The sequence below is a fragment of the Lemur catta genome, chromosome 15 (assembly GCF_020740605.2).
Source record: "Lemur catta isolate mLemCat1 chromosome 15, mLemCat1.pri, whole genome shotgun sequence".
Taxonomy (NCBI): domain Eukaryota; kingdom Metazoa; phylum Chordata; class Mammalia; order Primates; family Lemuridae; genus Lemur; species Lemur catta.
In genome coordinates this window covers 47,116,915-47,137,205 of record NC_059142.1, presented here as the reverse complement: position 1 = coordinate 47,137,205, position 20,291 = coordinate 47,116,915, and the positions used below count along the sequence as shown (strand labels likewise).

Below are 20,291 nucleotides of genomic sequence, written 5' to 3'. Positions count from 1 at the left end.
GCTCGCAGCACATGGTCGGCGGCGGCGCGCCCCCGAGGCCGGCGGAGACCGGCTGCAGCCGGTATAGGATAAGCGCTAGGCAGCGACGCGGGGCCGGGGCGCGGGCGGCAGCACGCACGGCCCCGAGCACGGGCTGCCGGGGCGGGGGGCGGGGGGAGGGTGTGGTTCGGGTGCCCGAGGCGCGGGAGTGGGTGGAGGGCCCGGGAGCACCGGCCTCACCCGCCCGAGCCAACTTGTGCTAGACTCGGGCCCGCCCCTTAAGGGGTTAACCCTTTTCTCATGTTACCGAGCGGCTTATAAGGAGGGGGAGGCCAAGCCTCCGCCTTATTGGGAGCCTTTTGGGGTTTATTCTCTTCCCTTCTAACTTGGTGAGTTGGTTTTATTATTTTACATGTTTAAAAGTTTGATTGTGGGGTGTGGGTTGCTTTTTAAAAATATGTGTTGGGGCCTTTTTGGGGATGGGAGGCGGAGGAGACCACTTCACATCTTAACATTTTGGAGAGGTTATTCCGAAAAATATTCTCTGACAGTTAGGAATGCTCAGGCCCCCAGGATTACGCGCTCTCGCTGGTGTGGGCAGCTGAGAGTTGAACGTCCGTGACCCTGGTACAGCTGGATCCCGGAAAATACCTAGAGGCATGCCTGGTCTTGGAGTGCCCCCTGTCCCGGGTTAGGGGTTCCAGGTCGTCCACGAGTCCGGGGCGAGGGGCTCAGCCCCTCGGTGGATTTTCCGTATGAAGTTGCCTGCGCGTCGCAAGAGCGAAATGTCAGAGGTACCTTCCTTCTCCAGGCTGGCGCGCGCACGCAGGGCGGCCACTGAGGCAGCGCGAGGGAAAGTGGGGTTCCCTGGCTGTCTCCCCCTCCAAACACACCACCACCACCCCCGGGGCGGCCACCAGTTGCCCCCGCGGGGAAGGCAGGGATTTTCCTGCAGAGCGCGGGTCCTACACCTTGACGGTCAGAACTGTCAGCCGCGGACCGCTGGTCCCGCGCAACTTCCAAGGTTCCCGGGGCTGCCCGCCGCAGGAAAGCGCTGGTGTAGCTGAGCTGTTCTGCAGCGAGGGAGGATGGTTTGCAAGAGGAAATGGGTTATTTCCTTCTGGGTTGTTGTCTTTTCATCACCCCGCCACCCCTCAGCAGACAGGTCATAGAAGTTTGTTAGGTGGTACGTAAAATGCACCAAACACGGGGGGCGTCAGTCTTAGAAAAATCTCCCCGGAGCCGACCCAGGAAGAGCAGTTACAACTTGTCAACCTGGAAGCCAGTTTTGTTTGACGCTCGGTGCCAGCTCCTTCTCGCAGGAGACAGTTTCTACCCTGGGAATGAGGTTTCTCAGTGATCTTATTGTTTTTGCAAATCATAGTAATATGGGTGTCTTGTTTGCAAAAGAAAAAAAAATACCAAGTGCTTATGCTGAAAACTCTGAGGCATCTCCCCCTGTCCCAAGCACCGTTACGTGGCATTTTTAGGGTCAACAATACATCCTGCCGGATGATACAGTAGAAACACCTCTTCTCATAATTAAGGGAAGGGTGCCCAAGATAGAAACTTACTGTATGTAAATAAACAATGCAGCCAAGTGGAAAAGCTCCTTCGAGCTTAATGAGTACCACTAATCCTGAGTTTTCCTTCTGTGGTTTCCAAAAAAGGACTTTCCTCAATGGAACTCCTGAGGAGGACACTTAAATTAAGGGGTCAGGTTTCAACATCATGGTCTTGTAAAATGGGTGAATCGGTTGTATCCAGTGATTCAACCCTGTGAGGCAGCTGTCCAGGTTAGGTTTGGGATTTTTTTTTTTAAGAGAGATTTCAAATGAACTTCACCAAATACAGACTGGTTTTGACAACTGGAGCTAGAAACAACTTGTCAAAGCTGTTCTTCAGGCTACGCCTTTAAAGAATAGAGGTTCACAGTGTATTTGGTGAGGCTCTGCCTATACCAGTAGCCAATCCCATTTCTAACCAAAGCCTGCATTTTGAACTTTGCTCTGAACTGACCTTGGACTGACATTCTGATGGTCTACAATAATCCAAAGTTTTTCATGCCCTCAGTCCAAATCTCTATTCTCAACAAATTAAATCATAGTGCCACTCCTGGGTATAGCAGATTTCCAAGCCTTTGGAAGAATACCTACTTATTTAAGGGGACAATTAAGACAACCAGATGCTACTAGGAAATACTCCAGACTGGCCAGTGGATTTTGTCATTGTTCTTACTCCAGAAGAACATTAGGGTGAAAGGAAGATGGCTGCCAGGAACCCGCATTCAGAATTGTAGAATTTTACAGTTGGAAAAGGTCTGAGGGACTGTCAAGCCCTGATTTACAGATGACTGAATTTAGGGATTACAATGATGGGATCTAGGCATTTCCCCAGATTGTGCAGCCAGTTAATGGTAATGCAGGCTTCAAGAAGACCAACCCTTGCCTTTAAAGGGCTTCGAAGGATAATTTAGAGCAAGTCAGGGTCAAAGACTATCATAAAATTGGAGATTCCTAGGGCAGGAAGAGATCTGAGATTATCAGAGTCTCATTCAATTCCCTTTTTTACATTTATTTTGATTTTACGTGAAAATAAGAAAAGAAGTGATTTTCCCAAGGGCATGGAATCTCACTCATCATTGCCTCACCAGTGAGATCCCTACACAGCCTACTAACATCCCTGCCCATCAGATAAATTCACATGACCATAAAACTGAAACGAACAGATAATTTCCATATTCTGGAATTTGTAGAGGCTTCTAAGTAACTGAGTTCGAAATTCAGGCCTCAGTTGCTTTGTTTGCAGAGACAAGCGGTTTATAAAGCCAGTTGGCTTTCTGCTGAATGCAGGGAGGAAAGAAAAGTCCAGGAAGGGGTTTATTCTGCAACCAAGCACTTCCTCACCTTATGCCTCAGTTTTATAAGGAAAGAGCTGTGCATTGTTTTAGGAGTACCCCAAGACTCATACTTTATTGAGCACATACTTTGTGCCAAACTTTATTGTGCACATACATTGTGCCAAACACTGTGCTAGGCACTGGGTCCCAAAAGAGCTGCTGACTGCCCTCTAAGTACTTGCCCTGTGCAATCTTACATGCAAAATACAGACATTATCACCTGGTAGGCTTTAGAAACCAGGCTATTCTGTTATTAGTCTCTATTGTGGCCTTATCTTCAAAGCTAAATATAATAGGACATAGGATGCTTTAGGATGCTAAAGGCATAAACTTTGGAGTAGGAGTAGGTCCAAAGTGTCATCTTTCCTTGATGATAATCCCAGTAATAGATGAAGAAAGAAAGCTTCCATCATCCAAAAACCGAAGAATGCAGGTGAAAGTTATATTTGGATCTAGCTACAGTGCAGTAGCACCGACATAAAGCAGAGTTTTAAAAAAAAACAAACCAACAAAGGAATTGATCACCCAGAAAGGAGCTCAGAAAGTAAACAGAAGTAGAGCAAGTCTCAAAAGGTCCCCATCTTCTAACCAGCCATCGCAGATCAGTTCTAACCAATGTCTAGCTACTTTTCACCCATGTTTGCAAGAACCGTCTAGCATCTGCACTTTCCTCCTAGCTTGGTTTCCGTGGGCCGCCAGGTTTGGCCTCCGTGCTCAATTCAAAAGCTTCAACAGTTCAGGCTGATGGAGCCTTAGAGACCCCCCAGGCCAACATCCACATTTGACTGATGAGGAACTCAGACCCAGAGAGGGAAAGTGACTTTCTCAAGGTCACACAGTTAAGTGGCAAGGCAGTTCACAGACCTCTTTACACGTGGAGGTCAAGAGAGCTTTTATCTTTGGGGGGGAAAAAATGGTTTCTTCACAAGGCCTATGTAAAACCCTCCCCCCTGGCCTTTATAATGCTGTGCTGTGCGCTTCAGGCTGGCACGGCAGGAGCCCCGGGAAGCGGGAGATCCCACTATGGACCCTTTTGCTCAAGTCCCTTCACCTCTCTGGTGCTCAGTTTCCCTATTTTGCAAAATGACTAGGATTTTACAAAAAGAAGCCAAACACGATGAGCTGCCAGTTCCCCTTCAGCTTTAACATTCAGCAATTCTGGCCGCGCGGTGGCTCACGCCTGTAATCCTACACCCTGGGAAGCTGAGGCGGGCAGATCGCTTGAGCTCAGGAGTTCGACACCAGCCTGACCAAGAGCGAGACCCCGTCTCTACTAAAAATAGAAAAAAATTAGCTGGGCTTGGTGGTACATGCCTGTAGTCCCAGCTACTCGGGAGGCTGAGGCAGTAGGATCACTTGAGCCCAGGAGTTTGAGGTTGCTGTGAGCTAGGCTGACGCCACGGCACTCACTCTAGCCCGGGCAACAGAGCGAGAAAAAAAAATCCAGCAATTCAGACTCCATGCAGGGGCTGGTGGTTGATCCTAACCCCGTCCCTTTTGCAAGTGCAAACCAGTGATCATACAGGCAAGGGGAGGGCAGGAGGTGGGCAGCGATCACCAGACCCACACCCCTGGCCTGATACAGCCTTCTGATGGTGGTCGATGATCTCAGCTCATCCGAAAACTGTAATCTGGTCCCACTCAATCAAATGCAATGCAACAAAAAGATTGTCTCTTGATCCTGTAGTGATTTTAGGCTACGGAGAGGTTCCACCTGCCTCTCTAGAGCCTTTATCATATTTTATCCTAATATGTTTTGATTCACGTTGGTTCCGAGCCCTCCATTAAAACTGTAACACCTCACGGGCACCCTTCTGGGTTAGAACAATCGTGCCGATGTGACCTGGGACTTAATAGCCACTTAGTCCTGACTGCTTGTCAGAAATGTGCTGAACTCTGGAAGGACGTGGCTGAATGGTTTGAAATAGGATGCATCTCGGTCATAAATTTCCATATCGTTATCATCAACAAATATTTGAGTCCATGGAGACCATCTCTCGGTCTCTTCACTGTAGTATCCCTACAGTGAAAGCAGAGGGCCTGGCACCTAGTAGGTACTTTGTTGAGAAAATAAATAAAAGCTATGTACAAGGTACAAGGTTGGGGGAGGGTGGTGCAAAGAGATCTAGGCCCCAGATTTTGTGAGCTTATAATTTAATCAAGCAAATAAGATACATGCATCAAAGTAGATGGTACCCCATCATTAACGATACCTGTCGTGTGAAGAAGAGAGCCCTTAGTGTGAGCTGGTTGGAGGAAGCATTACGGAGAAGGGAGTATGTGATGGAACAAGGCCTTAGAGGTTATACTGTGCCAGCTGCAGAGGGGGCATCCCGGCATAGGGAAGTGGCACGGCCTCAGCACGGTGGGTGGGGACTATGACCATGGCAGCCGAGTCAAGGCTCAGAACCAGAAGAAACAAGGCTGCAAAGCGAGGTTTACAAAGGCCACTGAAAGTCAGGCTAATTGGTGGATTTTATCCTTCAAAAGGAGGAAAGCCACTGAAAAGGTCTGAGCAGAAAAATGCCACAACAATGCAGCATTTCAAAAAGATTACTTGTAGTGGACACGTGGAGGCCCTCCAGAGGCTGGTAAGGGAGTCGTGGTCTTCGCAACGGAAAGCTCAAACCCGTGGCCTCGAAGGGTGAAGGCCAAGGCCTGGACCGCGGCAGACTCACCACCCTCACTAGTCCTCTGCCCTCCCGCTCCCCCCACCCAGGGAGGAGCACTGTTCTCAAGTCCGCACTGGGAGGCACTTTCTGGGGGAGGTCTCCTAAATCTTGAGCCGGTGCTGTTCACTCCTGCCCCAGCTCCCATCTCAGAAGGGACTTCAGAAAGGCTAATGAAGGAGGGGCGTTGTGAAAACCCCAATTGCTGGAGGGCTCCTGGCTCCCATCTTAAATCAGTTGCTTTCCACGTGGGGAGGACACGAATGACAAACTATTCTGCAGCTGCTCAGCCTACCTCGTGAGCCATTTACCTGCCCTCTCCCACCTTTTCCGATTGCTCCAAGGCACAACAGACACATCAACACACATCACAACACAGACGACTTTGCTGCAGAGAACATAAGCTTCTTAAAGCATCTTATGGCCTATTTCATTCAACCAAATATTTGACAGATATGTGTGTGTGTGAAGGGTGCTATCTATAGGATAAATGATATTAAATTAGGTCAGATTGGCTGCATTTTAAGATTTATCAAGTAAATGTAGAATATTAGATTTTAACATTAGAAACCAGCAAGTGTACTGGATAGATGGGGTTGGATCCTGTTATTTCTAAGTCACCCTCTGTTGTCAATAAAACTTTTGCCTTAGTAACTTGAATACAACAACTATGGCTAGGCAAAGGATATACATGCATCCTGAAAATTCACCTGTGTATAACTAACTAACTATAGACTTGTAAACAATTCTTTTTTTTTTACTATCATATTTTTTGTCATTGACACATAATAATTGTGCACTTTTATGGAGTACGTAGTGATGTTTTGATATTTACACTGTCTAGTAATCTGATCAAGGTAATTAGCATATCTGCCATCACAAACATTTATCATTTCTTTATGTTGGGAACATTCAATGTCCTCCCTTAGCTATTTGAAACTATATATTAATAACTACAGTCATCTGATACAGTGGTATAGAACACTAGAACTTATTCCTCCTATCTAGCCATAATTTTGTATCCTTTAATAAATCTCTCCTTATCCCTCCCTTCCCAGCCTCTAGTATCATCTTTCTAATTTTTACTTCTATGAGATCCAGCTTTTTTTAGTTTCCACATATAAGTGTGAACATGTGGTTTTTAATTTTCTCTGTCTGGTTTATTTCACTTAACATAATGTCCTCCAGTTCCATTCATGTTGCCGCAAATGACAAGATTTCATACTTTTTTATGGCTGAATAGTATTCCATTGTGTATGTATACCACATTTCTTTATCCATTCATCTGTTGTTGGACACCTAGCCTGATTCTGTATCTTGGCTATTGAGGAACTTCCATACTGTTCTCCATAGTGGATGTACTAGTTTACATCCCCACCAACAGTTCCCTTTTCTCCACATCTTTGCCAGCATTTGATATTTTTTGTCTTTTTGATAATAGCCATCCTCACTGGAGATGATACCTCATTGTAGTTTTGATTTGCATTTTCCTGATGGTTAGTGATGTTGAGCATTTTTTCATATACTTGTTGGCCATATGTATGTCATCTTAGGAGAAATGTCTGTTCAGATCATTTGTCCTTTTTTTTTTTTTTTTTTTGAGACACAGTCTCACTCTGTTGCCCAGGCTAGAGTGCTGTGGAGTCAGCCTAGCTCACTGCAACCTCAAACTCCTGGGCTCAAGTGATCCTCCTGCCTCAGCCTCCCGAGTAGCTGGGACTACAGGCATGTGCCACCATGCCCGGCTAATTTTTTCTATATATATTTTTAGTTGTCCAGCTAATTTCTTTCTATTTTTTTTTTTAGTAGAGACAGGGTCTCGCTCTTGCTCAGGCTGGTCTCGAACACCTGACCGCGAGCGATCCACCCGCCTCAGCCTCCCAGAGTGCTAGGATTACAGGCGTGAGCCACCGCACCCGGCCATTTGTTCATTTTTTAATCAGATTTTTTTTTTTTTGCTGCTGAGATGTTGAGTTCCTTGTATATTCTGGATATTAATCCCCTGTCAGGTGAATAGTTTGCTAATATTTTCTCTCATTTTGTAGGCTGTCTTTTCACTCTTATTGAATGTTTCTTTTGCTGTGCAGAAGCTTTTTAGGTTGATATAATCTCCCATTTGTTTATTTTTGCTTTCCTTGTCTGTGCTATTGAGGTCTTATTCATAAAATCTCTTCCTAGACCCATGTCCTGAAGCCTCTCCACTATGTTTTCTTCTAGTAGTATTTTTGTTTTGGGTCTTCCATTTAGGTCTTTGATCCATTTTGAGTTGATTTTTGTACAGGATGAGAAGTGGAGGTCTAGTTTCATTCTTCTGCATGTGGATATCCAGTTTGCCCAGCACCATTTGTTGAAGAGACTGTCCTTTCCCCAATGAGTACCTTTGTCAAAAATCAGTTGGCTGTAGACACATGGATTAATTTCTGAGTTCTCTATTCTGTTCCTTTGGTGTATATGTCTGTTTTTATGCCAGCACCATGCTGTTTTGGTTACTACAGCTTTGTAGTATATTTTGAAGTCTGGTAGTGTGATGCCAGTGTGAGGCCTCCAGCTTTGTTCTTTTTGTGAACGATTGCTTTGAGTATTCAGGGTCTTTTGTAGCTCCATACAAATGTTAGGATTTTTTTTTCCTCGTTCTGTGAAGAATGTCATTGGTATTTTCATAGGAATTGCATTCAGTCTGTAGATTGCTTTGGGTAGTATGTAAAGAATCTATAATCTTGAAGTTACTTGCCATTAAGAGCTCTAAGACCATGGACTCACTAATTTTTATAGATATCATTAATTCTTAGTTGGGCTAAAAATATACATCAGTGTTTCAGAGTATATGTAATTGCAGAGGCTTTGAAAAAGACAGTTTTCATGTGTTAGAGCCCAATCCAGAAAGAAGACCTGAGTTAAACCAACCTCCTTCCAGTGTTAAATATAGTGTCTCCTCTTATAGTACACACAGGTCTTGTTCTGATGTTTGTTGCAGTTTGAACGTAAAGGCACAATGAGGCCAGGGGTAATTCCATTAACTGGTATCACTGTATTCTAGAGTATTTGTCGTGTGCTCAGAAATTAAATTGCTAATACACCAAGCAGTGGTCAACTTTGAGGAACTTACTCATGCTAAACAAACTTCCAGAAGACAAAATTCCCACATTTTGATGTACAGTCACATTCTGTCTGTGTAGGTGCATCCATCCACCTGGGACACCAAATCATAATCGGAATGTTGCTTACTGAGTGGAAAATGAGAGCAAGAAGAGTTGGCTGCATGGTCTTCATGGCCAGTGGCATCAAGCAGAGATGCATATGGTACCTCAAGCTCTCAAGAACTAACTTATCTTGTGATCCTGTGGAACGTACTAGATGTATTGTCAGTGTTTGCTCTTCAGCCTCCGTTTTCTAAGCTTCTTTTTTTTTTTTTTAAAGAGACAAGATCTTGCTATGTCGCCCAGTCTGGAGTGCAGTGGTGTGATCATAGCTCACGGCAGCCTCCAAATCCTGGGCTCAAGTAATCCTCCTGCCTCAGCCTCCCGAGTAGCTGAGACTACAGGCACATTCCATCATGTCCAGCTAATTTTTAAAATTTTTTTCTAGAAAGGGTCTTGCTACATTACCCAGGCTGGTCTCGAACTCCTTGGCCTCCTACAGCATGGGGATTACAGGCATGAGCCACCCTACCTGGCCTCTTCTGATCATTTCTGATCAACATTTCTTACGGTCAATTCAGTCTTTCTTTGCCTAAGTTGTCTCCTTCAAGGTCAGCATCAATACTTGGTCCGGAGGCCATTCTATGTCCTTCAAAGTGCCTCTCAGTATTCTGCTCTGGTTCCTTATTTTGTTTGTTTTTCCCATCTAGCTGTCACAGGGAAGTCTTACTTCCACGTTCTTTGGGAGCCCCATATACAATACAAAGATTTTCATATATACACATGTATAAAATGCTCCAAAGACTTTAGATATTCAACCTAAGTAATGGGGTAATTCTTATCTGTTATGTTTGCTAAAGAGTATTGCAGTCATCAACCCTCATGCTATTGCTGGTCTAAAATTGTTTTTAACTTTTTATTTCAGATTAAGAATGACCCAAAAGAAAGCAAAGCTTTGTTTCAGAGCCAACGTGTATGCTGAAGTGCCTGATGGAGGATGGGGCTGGGCAGTAGCGGTTTCCTTTTTCTTCATTGAAGTCTTTACCTACGGCATCATCAAGTCGTTCGGCGTCTTCTTTAATGATTTAATGGACAGTTTTGATGAATCCAATAGCAGGATCTCATGGATAATATCAATATGTGTGTTTGTCTTAACATTTACAGGTTAGTACATCTTTCAGCCTGACCGTGACATAAGCGTGGGCCCCTTGTAATCTGCCTAACTACATAATGGTGGTTGGTGTGATTGTGATGCATTCCCTTATGTGTCGGCCTGTTTTTGTTATTTGGGGGTTTCTTTTGTTTTTTTGTTTGTTTGTTTTGAGACAAGGTCTCGCTCTGTCACCCAGGCTGGAGTGCCGTGGCGTCATCATAGCTCACTGCAGCCTCTAACTCCTGGGCTCAAGTGATCCTCCTGCCATAGCCCCCTGCCTAGCTGGGACTACAGGTGCGCACCACCACGCCTGGCTAATTTTTCAATCTAACACCCAGGTGTTAAACATCTACCATCCACACACTCTCAGGATTCTGCAGATCACTTTGAGGAGGGCAGTGAACCCCAGTTCTGAGAGGCTGTAGCCATTGTCTAAGGAAGCAGCATCAAGAAGTTGCTGGCATACCAGTCCCCGATCTCCTGGTTACAGGTCAGAAACATGTAAATGTGGATACGTGAAGAAGAAAAACGGGATGTGTAAAAGGAGATCACGTGAGATTACAAACATTATCCCGAGGAGACACTCCCGAGTTCCAGACACCTGCTTCCCTAAAGGACGTCACTGATTCATCATTGTACAACACTCCCAGATCCAACAGCATAAAATAAAATCAGGTTTCAGTATTATTTTTAACATGCTAATTTTTACTTGGTCACTTGGCCTAATTTGAACCCACACTCTACTCTCAGGAGTTCATCGTCAGAGGCAATGCTGAGGGTTTTCCAGGAGAACAGAGCTGTTGAACTTCCTCAGAAAGTTAACCAGGCTGATCTTAAACTTCCCTAACTTTATCCTAATGTCCTGTCATGGAACTGTTATCTCTGAAGTTACCGCTGAAGTCAAAGACTTTCTTTAAATACAGTTTATTTTCAGCCATATAATGCTTTTATATAGGCGACTACATGTGTTTTTAGCCATTGGGCAAAGTAGGAATTTCTCTTGTGCGTCCTACTATTTCTTACCAGTGTCACGAAGTAGCTCCTAGTTCCAGTTTGAGTATTAAGATAACTTAATTTTCAAATTGTGGAATGCTTAATTACCTTCTTAGAAAGATAAGTGAGTAAGAACTAAAATTTTACATTTGGTAATCTACATAAAAAGAAAATCCCAAAGCTAAAGTTTTAGCTCTTTTATAACCAAAAATTAAAATGTAGTCAACAAGAAATTTCTACTTAATACTATTATACCAGAAGATAATTCTTCCAGATACCATTATTCTATTTGTTGATGCTTCGAGCCAACATACTGGCTCAAAACGATAGTGGTTTTGTTATGAGCTACATTCAATATTTGTTCAAATTCTAATAGCTACCGTAATACATATATATGCACTAACCCCAATAAAATTTCATCCTTTTTCCCCCTGCCCCTTCTACCCAGCGTGTTGTCCTTCCTTGACCCAACTCTCAATGGCTAGCTTATCTCAGTGTTCTCAAGTCGATATTAAGTAATATATAACTAGGAAACTAATTTGCCAGATTTATATGTCCTAGGGGATACAGCTTATAGAAGCTAAGCAAATTATGATTCATCAGACACTTTAAATAGATTGCAATACTATTGATCCCATAGCTGTCCTCCTCTAAGAGTACATAACTGAGAATCCACCATACTTTCATATTATAAAGAAACGAACTAGAATCTGATTCCAAATGGAGCTTTTTAAAAAGAATCCAAAGTAGCGAGTACAGGGAGAAAAAAAAAATCAGTCGGGTACAGTGACTCATGCCTATAATCCTAGTACTTTAGGGGGCCAAAGCAGGAGGATCACTTGAGGCCAGGAGTTTAAGTTTGAGACCAGCCTGGGCAACATAGCAAGACCCCATCTCTACAAAAACAATATAAATAAATTAGCTGGGCATGGTGGCACACACCTGTAGTCCCAGCTACACGGGAGGCTGAGCCAAGAGGATGGCTTGAGCCTGGGAGTTGGAGATTGCAGTCAGCTATGATGGTGCCACTGCACTCCAGTCTGGTGACACAGCAAGACCCTGTCTCAAAAAAAAAAAAAAAAAATGATTCAAGCAATCATAGGAAAACCTATTTTTATTACAGAATAACATAAATGCATACCTAGTTTGTGGACACTCATGGTGAGTCAAAATCATCTAAAAATATAGATATATGTTTTATACTATTACTCTGGTGTTCTTTTTTTTTCCTTTTCATTTTTTTTAATTTTAATAGATTTAGGGGTATAAGTTGAATTCTGTTACATGTGTATATTGCATAGTGGTGAAATCTGGGCTTTCGATGTGCCCGTCACCTGAATGGTGTATGATGTACCCCACAGGTAATTCTTCATCCCTTGCTCCCTGCCACCCTGATGCCATGGCATCAGCCTCACTCACAGCAACCTCAAACTCCTGGGCTTAAGCGATCCTACTGCCTCAGCCTCCTGAGTAGCTGGGACTATAGGCATGTGCCACCATGCCCAATATATTTTTGGTTGTCCAGATAATTTTTATTTCTATTTTTAGTAGAGACAGGGTCTTGCTCAGGCTGGTCTCAAACTCCTGACCTCGAGCGATCCCCCCGCCTCGGCCTCCCAGAGGGCTAGGATTACAGGCGTGAGCCACCGCGCCCGGCCCAATTTCATTCTTTCTTATCCCTGAGTAGTACTCTGTGTTGTACCTTTTCTTTATCCACTCATCGGTTGACGGGCACTTAGGCTGATTCCCCATCTTTGCGACTGTGGCTTTCTCTCGAAGGAGCCTGAAGAATCCTGTCTAATTTAAACAAATGATAAAATAATTCCTGAACTGCAGTAGCCATTGCGTGAAACGTGTCATGTATGTTACATCATCTCTCCGTGCTCAGGGCGTGGAGGAAGGAGTCTCAGGGCAGCTCACACCCTGCAGCCGCTGCGTTAAAACATCACTTTATGCTCTTTCCCGGCAGCTCCGCTCGCCACGGTCCTGAGCAATCGCTTCGGACACCGTCTGGTGGTGATGCTGGGAGGCGTGCTTGTCAGCTCCGGGATGGTGGCCGCCTCCTTCGCACGTGGGGTTGGCCACATGTACGTGACCATTGGCCTCATCTCTGGTAAGGGCTGCTCCTTGGCTGTGAAGTTCTCTAGGTACTTAGTTTGAAGAATAAGGGAGGAGGAGGAAATTAAACCCAAACTGTACTGCTCTCTTCCTTTTTGCTTTTAAATTAACAGTGTCTCACTCAGATCAGTAGTTTTGAACTGGGCTGTATGGACTCCCGGAGATCTGTGAACCTATTCTCAAGTGTCCGAGAGTTTTTATTTCATCTTTTTTTTTTTTTTTTAAAGTTTCCAATGATGAAGATAACTTCTCTTTTGCTGTAGTTTGCAGCCAAAGGACATCATTTTTACAAAGTAAGACTTGAGTTTCTTTAGCCAGTATTTCTCAAATTAGGGTCTTAAAGGATCCAGGGCAGTAAGTAAAGGAAGTACAATGTGCTGGACTTATTCCTGGGGGTCTAAGAAAACTTTTTTTCCATTTAAAAGGAGTCCACATATTACTCAAGGATTACATATTATATATATGTGTGTTTATATTTATTATATATATGTGTGTAGTTATGATTTACACCCTTTAACTTTTTCATACATTTATGCACATATCAAGAGACTTGGTTATTTCCAAATACAAGTCTTTTTTTTTTCTTTTTTTTTCTTTTTTTTTTTTTGAGATAAAGTTTCACTCTGTCACCTGGGCCGGAGTGTGGTGGCATCATCATGGCTCACTGCAATCTCAGACTCCTGGGCTCAAGCAATTCTCCTGCCTCAGCCTCCTGAGTAGCTGGGACTACAGGCATATGCCACCATGCCTGTTTAATTTTTCTTTTCTTTTTTGAGACAGAGTCTTGCTCTGTTGCCCAGGCTAGAGTGCCATGGCATCAGCCTAGCTCACAGCAACCTCAAACTCCTGGCTTCCAGTAATCCTCCTGCCTCAGCCTCCCCCGTACCTGGGACTACAGGCATGCACCACCACGGCTGGCTATTTTTTTCTATTTTAAGTAGAAATGGGATCTCGCTCTTTCTCAGGCTGGTCTCAAACTCCTGACCTCAAGTGATCCTCCCACTTTGGCCTCCCAAAGTGCTGGGATTACAGGCGTGAGCCACCGCACCCAGCCCCAGATATAAGTCTTATATAAAAACTATATTCAATAATAGTTTTGTCCATTGTGAATTACATAAATTTGAAAAAATGCAGAGAAGTCAAAAAAAGAAAGAAAAAGAAAAAAACCAGAAAACAGTAGACTCAAAAAACAAAAGCAGAAGTCCCAGGTCTCTGAATGTTTCCTTCCAGTCTCCATCGGTCTGTGGCCTCACTGTTCTTTCTCACTTTCTCTCACAGGTTTGGGATGCTGCTTCAGTTTCCTCCCAACTGTGACTATTCTGTCGCAGTACTTTAGCAAAAGACGCTCTGTGGTCACGGCAGTGGCTTCTACGGGAGAATGTTTCGCTGTGTTTGCTTTTGCACCAGGTAGGTGGACTGCAATACTCTTACTCTTAAGTATTAACGTGGAATAGGGGGAGCCACTCAGGTATTCTTGCGGCACCAACTTTGGCCAACAGTATGGATGACTTTAACAGTGTGGACACTCATCAGCGGCACAGTTTTGGGATCTGTCCTCCCTAACCCCCACTTTAGGAATTCAAACAATTTTAATAATAATCAAAGTTGACATAAATAGGAAGATAACATGGCATATATTCAGTGGTAGGGCTTTCTTGACACATGTATTCCAAAGTAATTTAACGATTTAGGAGTATTCATACCATTATGTCCTCTGCTTTTTCAAAAGAGCTAGATTTAATGTGGGTTTAAATTATGCTAATAAAATCAGGTTTATTAGCTGTGGGTGGATAATCTCACAGCAAAATTTTTATCCCTGGTTTATTTCTCTATCTTAACATTAATATGTGAATTATAAGAAAACTAGAGTAGACGACATAACCTTGGAGACCCAGATTCACTTCTTGCTCTGCCATTTCCTAATGAATGTGTCAGTGGATTGCATTTTGTTCACAGGAGATACAGGTAGAAGTATTTAGCAGTGATATGTTATAATGTCTGAAGCCTTTCAGATGATATTTAAATATGAATATATGTGTACATATAAATATATAGACAGAAAGATACAGATAGAGACAGAAAAATATTAATTGTCGAGTTTAGGTGAAGCATGGGCACGTCAGCATCATTCTCTCCATTTTTCTGTCGGTATGAAAGTTTTCAAAATAAATCATCAAGGAGAGAAAGAATCAATGACTTGCGAGTACCCTAACGATAGAGACTATGTCTTGATCAGCTTGGTTCCCCAGCACTGGGCACTGTCCCTGGCACTTAGTGGGCAACAAGGAATGTTAAATGGAGAGAGGAAGATCAGAGCTATTACCGCCAGGCGAGAGCAAAGCACTTAGAAACCCCCAAGTCTAAAGTATTTGGCAATTCTAAGTTTTCCATATTAAAGGGAGAGCAGGAGGTCCGAGGGAACCATGCCCTAAAGGTTAAGTGGAGGCCCCTGAGGAACGTGGGACTCTTGCTAAGCCAGTCTGCTGGTTACCCGAGTCATCATGTCCATTGTACTTGACTCTCAGCTCTCAAAGAATGAGAATGTGGTAAAATGAAATTATAATGAATATCATGTAACCTTTCTGGGATGATTAAGAGAAGACACTGTAAGATCTCGTGGGGCCTGTGGGGCCCGCATTATCACACTGCAGCTCAAATGCTGTGTGCTTTCTTTGGCCATATCCTCAACCTCCCCTTCAGCCTTCCTCTGGTCAGCAACCTAGGACCCGACTTAATGGCAGGAAGGAGAAGAATTCAGGTAGTTAAGGACACACCTCAGGTAGAAACAGGAGAACGGTATCATTTCATTCTAAGATAATCATGAGCTTTTAGATTCTCAGGTTAGATTCTTAGTTCCTTTTTTTTTGCTTTAATCCCTTACTCTTGAGGATTAAATGAGTGGATGTGTAATGACATAGCTCAGAGGTTTGGTAAATTCTTTTTGTAAAAGGCCAGATAGTAAGTATTTTAGTGTCTGTCCCAACCACTCAATTCTGCTGTCAGAGCACAAAAGCACCCACAGTCTGTACGTGAACAGGCACGGCTGTGTTCCAGTCAAGCTTTCTTAACAAAAACAGGCCATGGGTTGGATTTGCCAAACCTTGATGTAGGTCACAAACTCACTTCACTTCTTATGCGTCTACCCAGAAAAACGTACCCTTCAAAGCTCTTTTGGAGACCTGGGCTGAAAATTTTCGTGTTATACATAATAATTATTATGCACATTTTTGTCCTTATTGATTCACAAAATGCACCAAAACCTAGAATAAAGAATAGTCAGGATTGACTGCATTCACACTTGTAAGTATCTACAAAAATTATTACTGTCCTGGGCCTAGATACACTAGAAAGAAAAACAAATGATTCCTAAATCTAGATGCATATTTCTTCTTGATGTTTTTTTCTCCTGGCTCTGGAGTGCGTTATTGACCTTCGATTTCATTTCTTCTTCACTCCTGCCCATTCCAGCCATCACGGCGCTGAAGGAGAACATCGGCTGGAGATACAGCCTCCTCTTTGTGGGCCTGCTACAGCTAAACATCGTCGTCTTCGGGGCACTGCTGAGACCGATTATTATCAGAGGACCAGGGACGCCGAAAATAATCCCCCAAGAAAATCGGAAAGAAGTGCAATATATGCTTGAAAATGAAAAAACACGAACCTCAATAGACTCCATTGACTCAGGAGTAGAACTAACTACCTCACCTAAAAATGTGCCTAGTCACGCTAGCACGGAACTGGAGCTGAAGGCTGACATGCAGCAGGTCCTGATGAAGGCTAGCTCCAAGCCGAGCGATAAGAAAGCCCCTTTATTAGACTTCTCGATTTTGAAAGAGAAAAGTTTTATTTGTTATGCATTATTTGGTCTCTTTGCAACACTGGGATTCTTCGCGCCGTCTTTGTACATCATTCCTCTGGGCATCAGTCTGGGCATTGACCAGGAACACGCTGCTTTTTTATTATCTGCGATGGCAATTGCAGAAGTGTTTGGAAGAATCGCGGCTGGCTTTGTCCTGAACAGAGAGCCCATCCGTAAGATTTACATCGAGCTCATCTGCGTCATCTTATTGACTGTGTCTCTGTTTGCCTTTACGTTTGCTACAGAATTCTGGGGTCTCATGTCATGTAGCGTATTTTTTGGGTGTATGGTCGGAACAATAGGAGGAACCCACATACCACTGCTTGCTGAAGATGATGTCGTGGGAATTGAGAAGATGTCTTCTGCAGCTGGGGTCTACGTCTTCATTCAGAGCATAGCAGGACTGGCGGGACCACCCCTTGCAGGTGATTTAAATACACAAAATACAAACCCTTGTCTACTCCCCCTTAGGAGTTGTGCTAGCTTCCTGTTCTCGTCTAATTAAAAAAAATATCTACTTCCGTTTTTATACTTCCATTGAATTTTAGAGCTGCCAGGGATTAGCAATTACTTGAGCCAACTCTCTTGATTTAAATGTGAGGAAACTGAAGGCCAAAGAATTTAAGCATAAAGTCATAATGATAAATTAGCGACCAAGTCGGGATTAGAACCTCTGTCTGCAGTCCAGGCTGCCCCAGGCTCTTTCTATCATCTTGCCTTGTCTAATGTTAGAGGGGAACCCATGGGCTTATGACCTTTATAACTCAGGAGACTTTTGGAATAATAGAACTAATGGACTTCTGTAAGTCATCGTCCCTTGTTAGGAAAGATGTTTGGGAATTGAGCACATAGCAACACTCTGCACATACTTAATTGATTAATACAGAATATTTCCCTGTAGGTAGACATACGTATGTTTCATATTTTAGATATGAAATAGATCCTTAAAGTTACTGGGATTAGAAATCTTACCCTCTGATAAAAGAGACCTGAAGTAAATGCCAGTGAAAATAATACAGCTCTTTCCTACTTAAGAATTTTACCTTTTCAAAAATCGTGCATCTAACTGTCCCTCCCATGTTTTAGATTCTCTGCGAGGACAGACTTAGCCCATGAAGAACAAGTTAGCGACTTCATTTTCTCAGTTGCTGAATATTTTGTGTGTTTATCTATTTCTTCTCTCCAGTCTAGCAAAGATTTCTGCCTTTAACATCCTTTTTTCTTTAGAAAAACAAAACAAAAAGGCAAAGAAACTTGAGCGGTTTCGAAATCTGATGGGCGCCTGGGTGGGAGCGGGAGGCTGATGTCCAGTGGGGACGTTGCTAACAGCTGCTGACCTCTCCCCCAGGCTTGTTGGTGGACCAAAGTAAAATCTACAGCAGGGCCTTCTACTCCTGCGCAGCGGGCATGTCCGTGGCTGCCGTGTGCCTCGCCCTGGTGAGACCGTGTAAACAGGGACTGTGCCAGCGCCATCATCCAGGTGAAACAAAGGCAACGAGCCATCGCGGGAAGGCATTACAAGACATACCTGAAGACTTTCTGGAAATGGATCTTGCGAAAAATGAGCATAGAGTCCACGTGCAAATAGAGCCAGTATGACACACTTTCATGTAACAACAGCCACTGTGTTGGCTTGGGGGCGGGGGGTAGACCCCGGGGGTTTGGGGGGACATAGGGAGGTGGGGGAGCTAACCACTCTACTCCACTGTCAAAGCTACATTTTAAAGGGAATGTATACGTGAACAGCGCTACCAATATCTTTTTTTTTTTCCTTTAAAGTTTTCCTTTTTGCTTGTTTTTTAATCCAAAACAAAAACAACCAAACACTCTTCTATATATAAATCTGGCTCTATTCTGTAGCAATATGAAAGATAAGTAGAAGGACTGTTTGGTTCACATTCCAATATTAATTTAGTGACATGAACTGGAAAAGTGGTTTTAAGAGCACTCACATGGGAGAGACAATCTTATAGAACAACCTCCAGCCCAAATCATTGAAATGAAATTGGCCAGTCAAAAACAAAAAAATCTTCAATCATTTTAAAAACTTCTGACTTTCAGAAATATGAATAAAAACGTTTTTTAAAAACCCTTTGAAAAATGCTGAGGTTTTCATTAAGAAACTATAGCCTCTGAATTTTCCTAATATTGCATGAAAATGAAGTACAGTTTAAGACCAAATATTGACTAATAAACAAAAATTTTAAAAATACATGTAACTTGAACTTCATAAATGTGAAGACTACCATTTCTTTTTATGGCCAGTCATTACCAGAAGTGTTTCAATACAGAATATACAAAATGGCATTCAAAAATTCCTGTTGCTTTTAATTATTCAGCAATATGTGATTGTAGTGTCTTTAATTTAAACCACTATTTATTATTAAGTTATTCTAGGATGATTAAAGTAATCAAAAGAAAAAAATCTGAGACATAAGCAGCATTTTTACCTCCTTTCTGCAATCCTTTAAATGCCTCAAAGAATACCTTTTCTCTTGTAGAGTTACTCTCATAAAAGGCTAAGTTGTAATAATTCTTCAATTTCAAAAAAGGCAACATGTGCCATTTAAAGGGAGAAAAATAATGCGTAGCAAATCGCCTTAGCTTTTAAAAATAATTTGTTTTGTCACCTAAGAATACTTGAGAATCTTTGATCAGAATTATATTTCATTGAATTGTTACTGTTTCTTGGCCTTTTGGCTAAGATCAAGTGTGAATTGTTGAAGCATTTCTCATATTTTTTTAAAAAAACATCTAACTGTTAAAAAAAAACATATCTAACTGTTGAAGCATTTCTGTATTTCACATGGGGGTAGCAGCGACATTTATGTTACGAGTTACAAGTTGCAATTTACATCTTATATAAAACATGACTTGATGTTCTAAGTTGCTATAGGTATCAGGTAACTGGTCATTATTTTTTTGGAGTTACACTACATGTACAGTATTTCTCATTTTAGCAGTTTTCCGTAAAGAGGGGAAGTGTGAGGATAATATATGGGCGATTTACTCACCTGTTACTGAACCTCACCCTGCAGGTGATGGTCAATGCTCGCTGCTCCATCTTTATTCATCTTTTATGTTAATTTATGACAACTCAGGGGGAAAAACATAACAAGCCTAGTTTGGTTACAGGTACACACAAGCTTGAATATTTCTCTGCACTGAAATGAAAGTGGCATAGTTCATCACCACCTGCTACATTTTGTATAGCATTTTATCAGCCATAGAAATAGGACAATCTATAAAACTTTGGGGAGGGTGGGGGAGGAAATGACAAAGTGTCTGTCAAAAAACAGACACACCTAAAACAAGGTGGATGTAGCAAATTTCTGTCACTGCTTGAGACGAACTTTGAGCTTGTGGCAGTTTTGCAGACTTACGTGACTTCAGCACTTTACAACATATTTTTTAATATGAATGTTCAATACAATTTAATATTTATAACTGGGTTCTGAGGGATCTGCTCTATGTCCATTCTGTT

General features: G+C 42.8%; 2 protein-coding genes across 6 annotated transcripts in view; one reads left to right on the top strand and one right to left on the bottom strand.

Moving 5' to 3' along the window:
- The window catches only part of ARSG (arylsulfatase G), a 115,996-nt gene that overhangs the window by 89,659 nt on the left and 6,046 nt on the right, over positions 1-20,291 (bottom strand). The gene's annotated exons all lie outside the window — the stretch shown is intronic.
- Positions 87-19,391, top strand: SLC16A6 (solute carrier family 16 member 6). 2 transcript variants are annotated; one of them, XM_045569511.1, is made up of 6 exons: positions 87-368; positions 9,610-9,848; positions 12,800-12,943; positions 14,227-14,355; positions 16,417-17,232; positions 18,156-19,391. In XM_045569511.1, the coding sequence occupies exons 2-6, from the start codon at positions 9,617-9,619 to the stop codon at positions 18,404-18,406; spliced, it is 1,572 nt and encodes a 523-aa protein (XP_045425467.1). In that variant the 5' UTR covers positions 87-368; positions 9,610-9,616; the 3' UTR covers positions 18,407-19,391. The 2 variants fall into 2 exon arrangements, with proteins under 2 accessions (XP_045425467.1, XP_045425468.1); XM_045569512.1 differs by lacking the exon at positions 12,800-12,943 and having other exon boundaries at positions 188-368.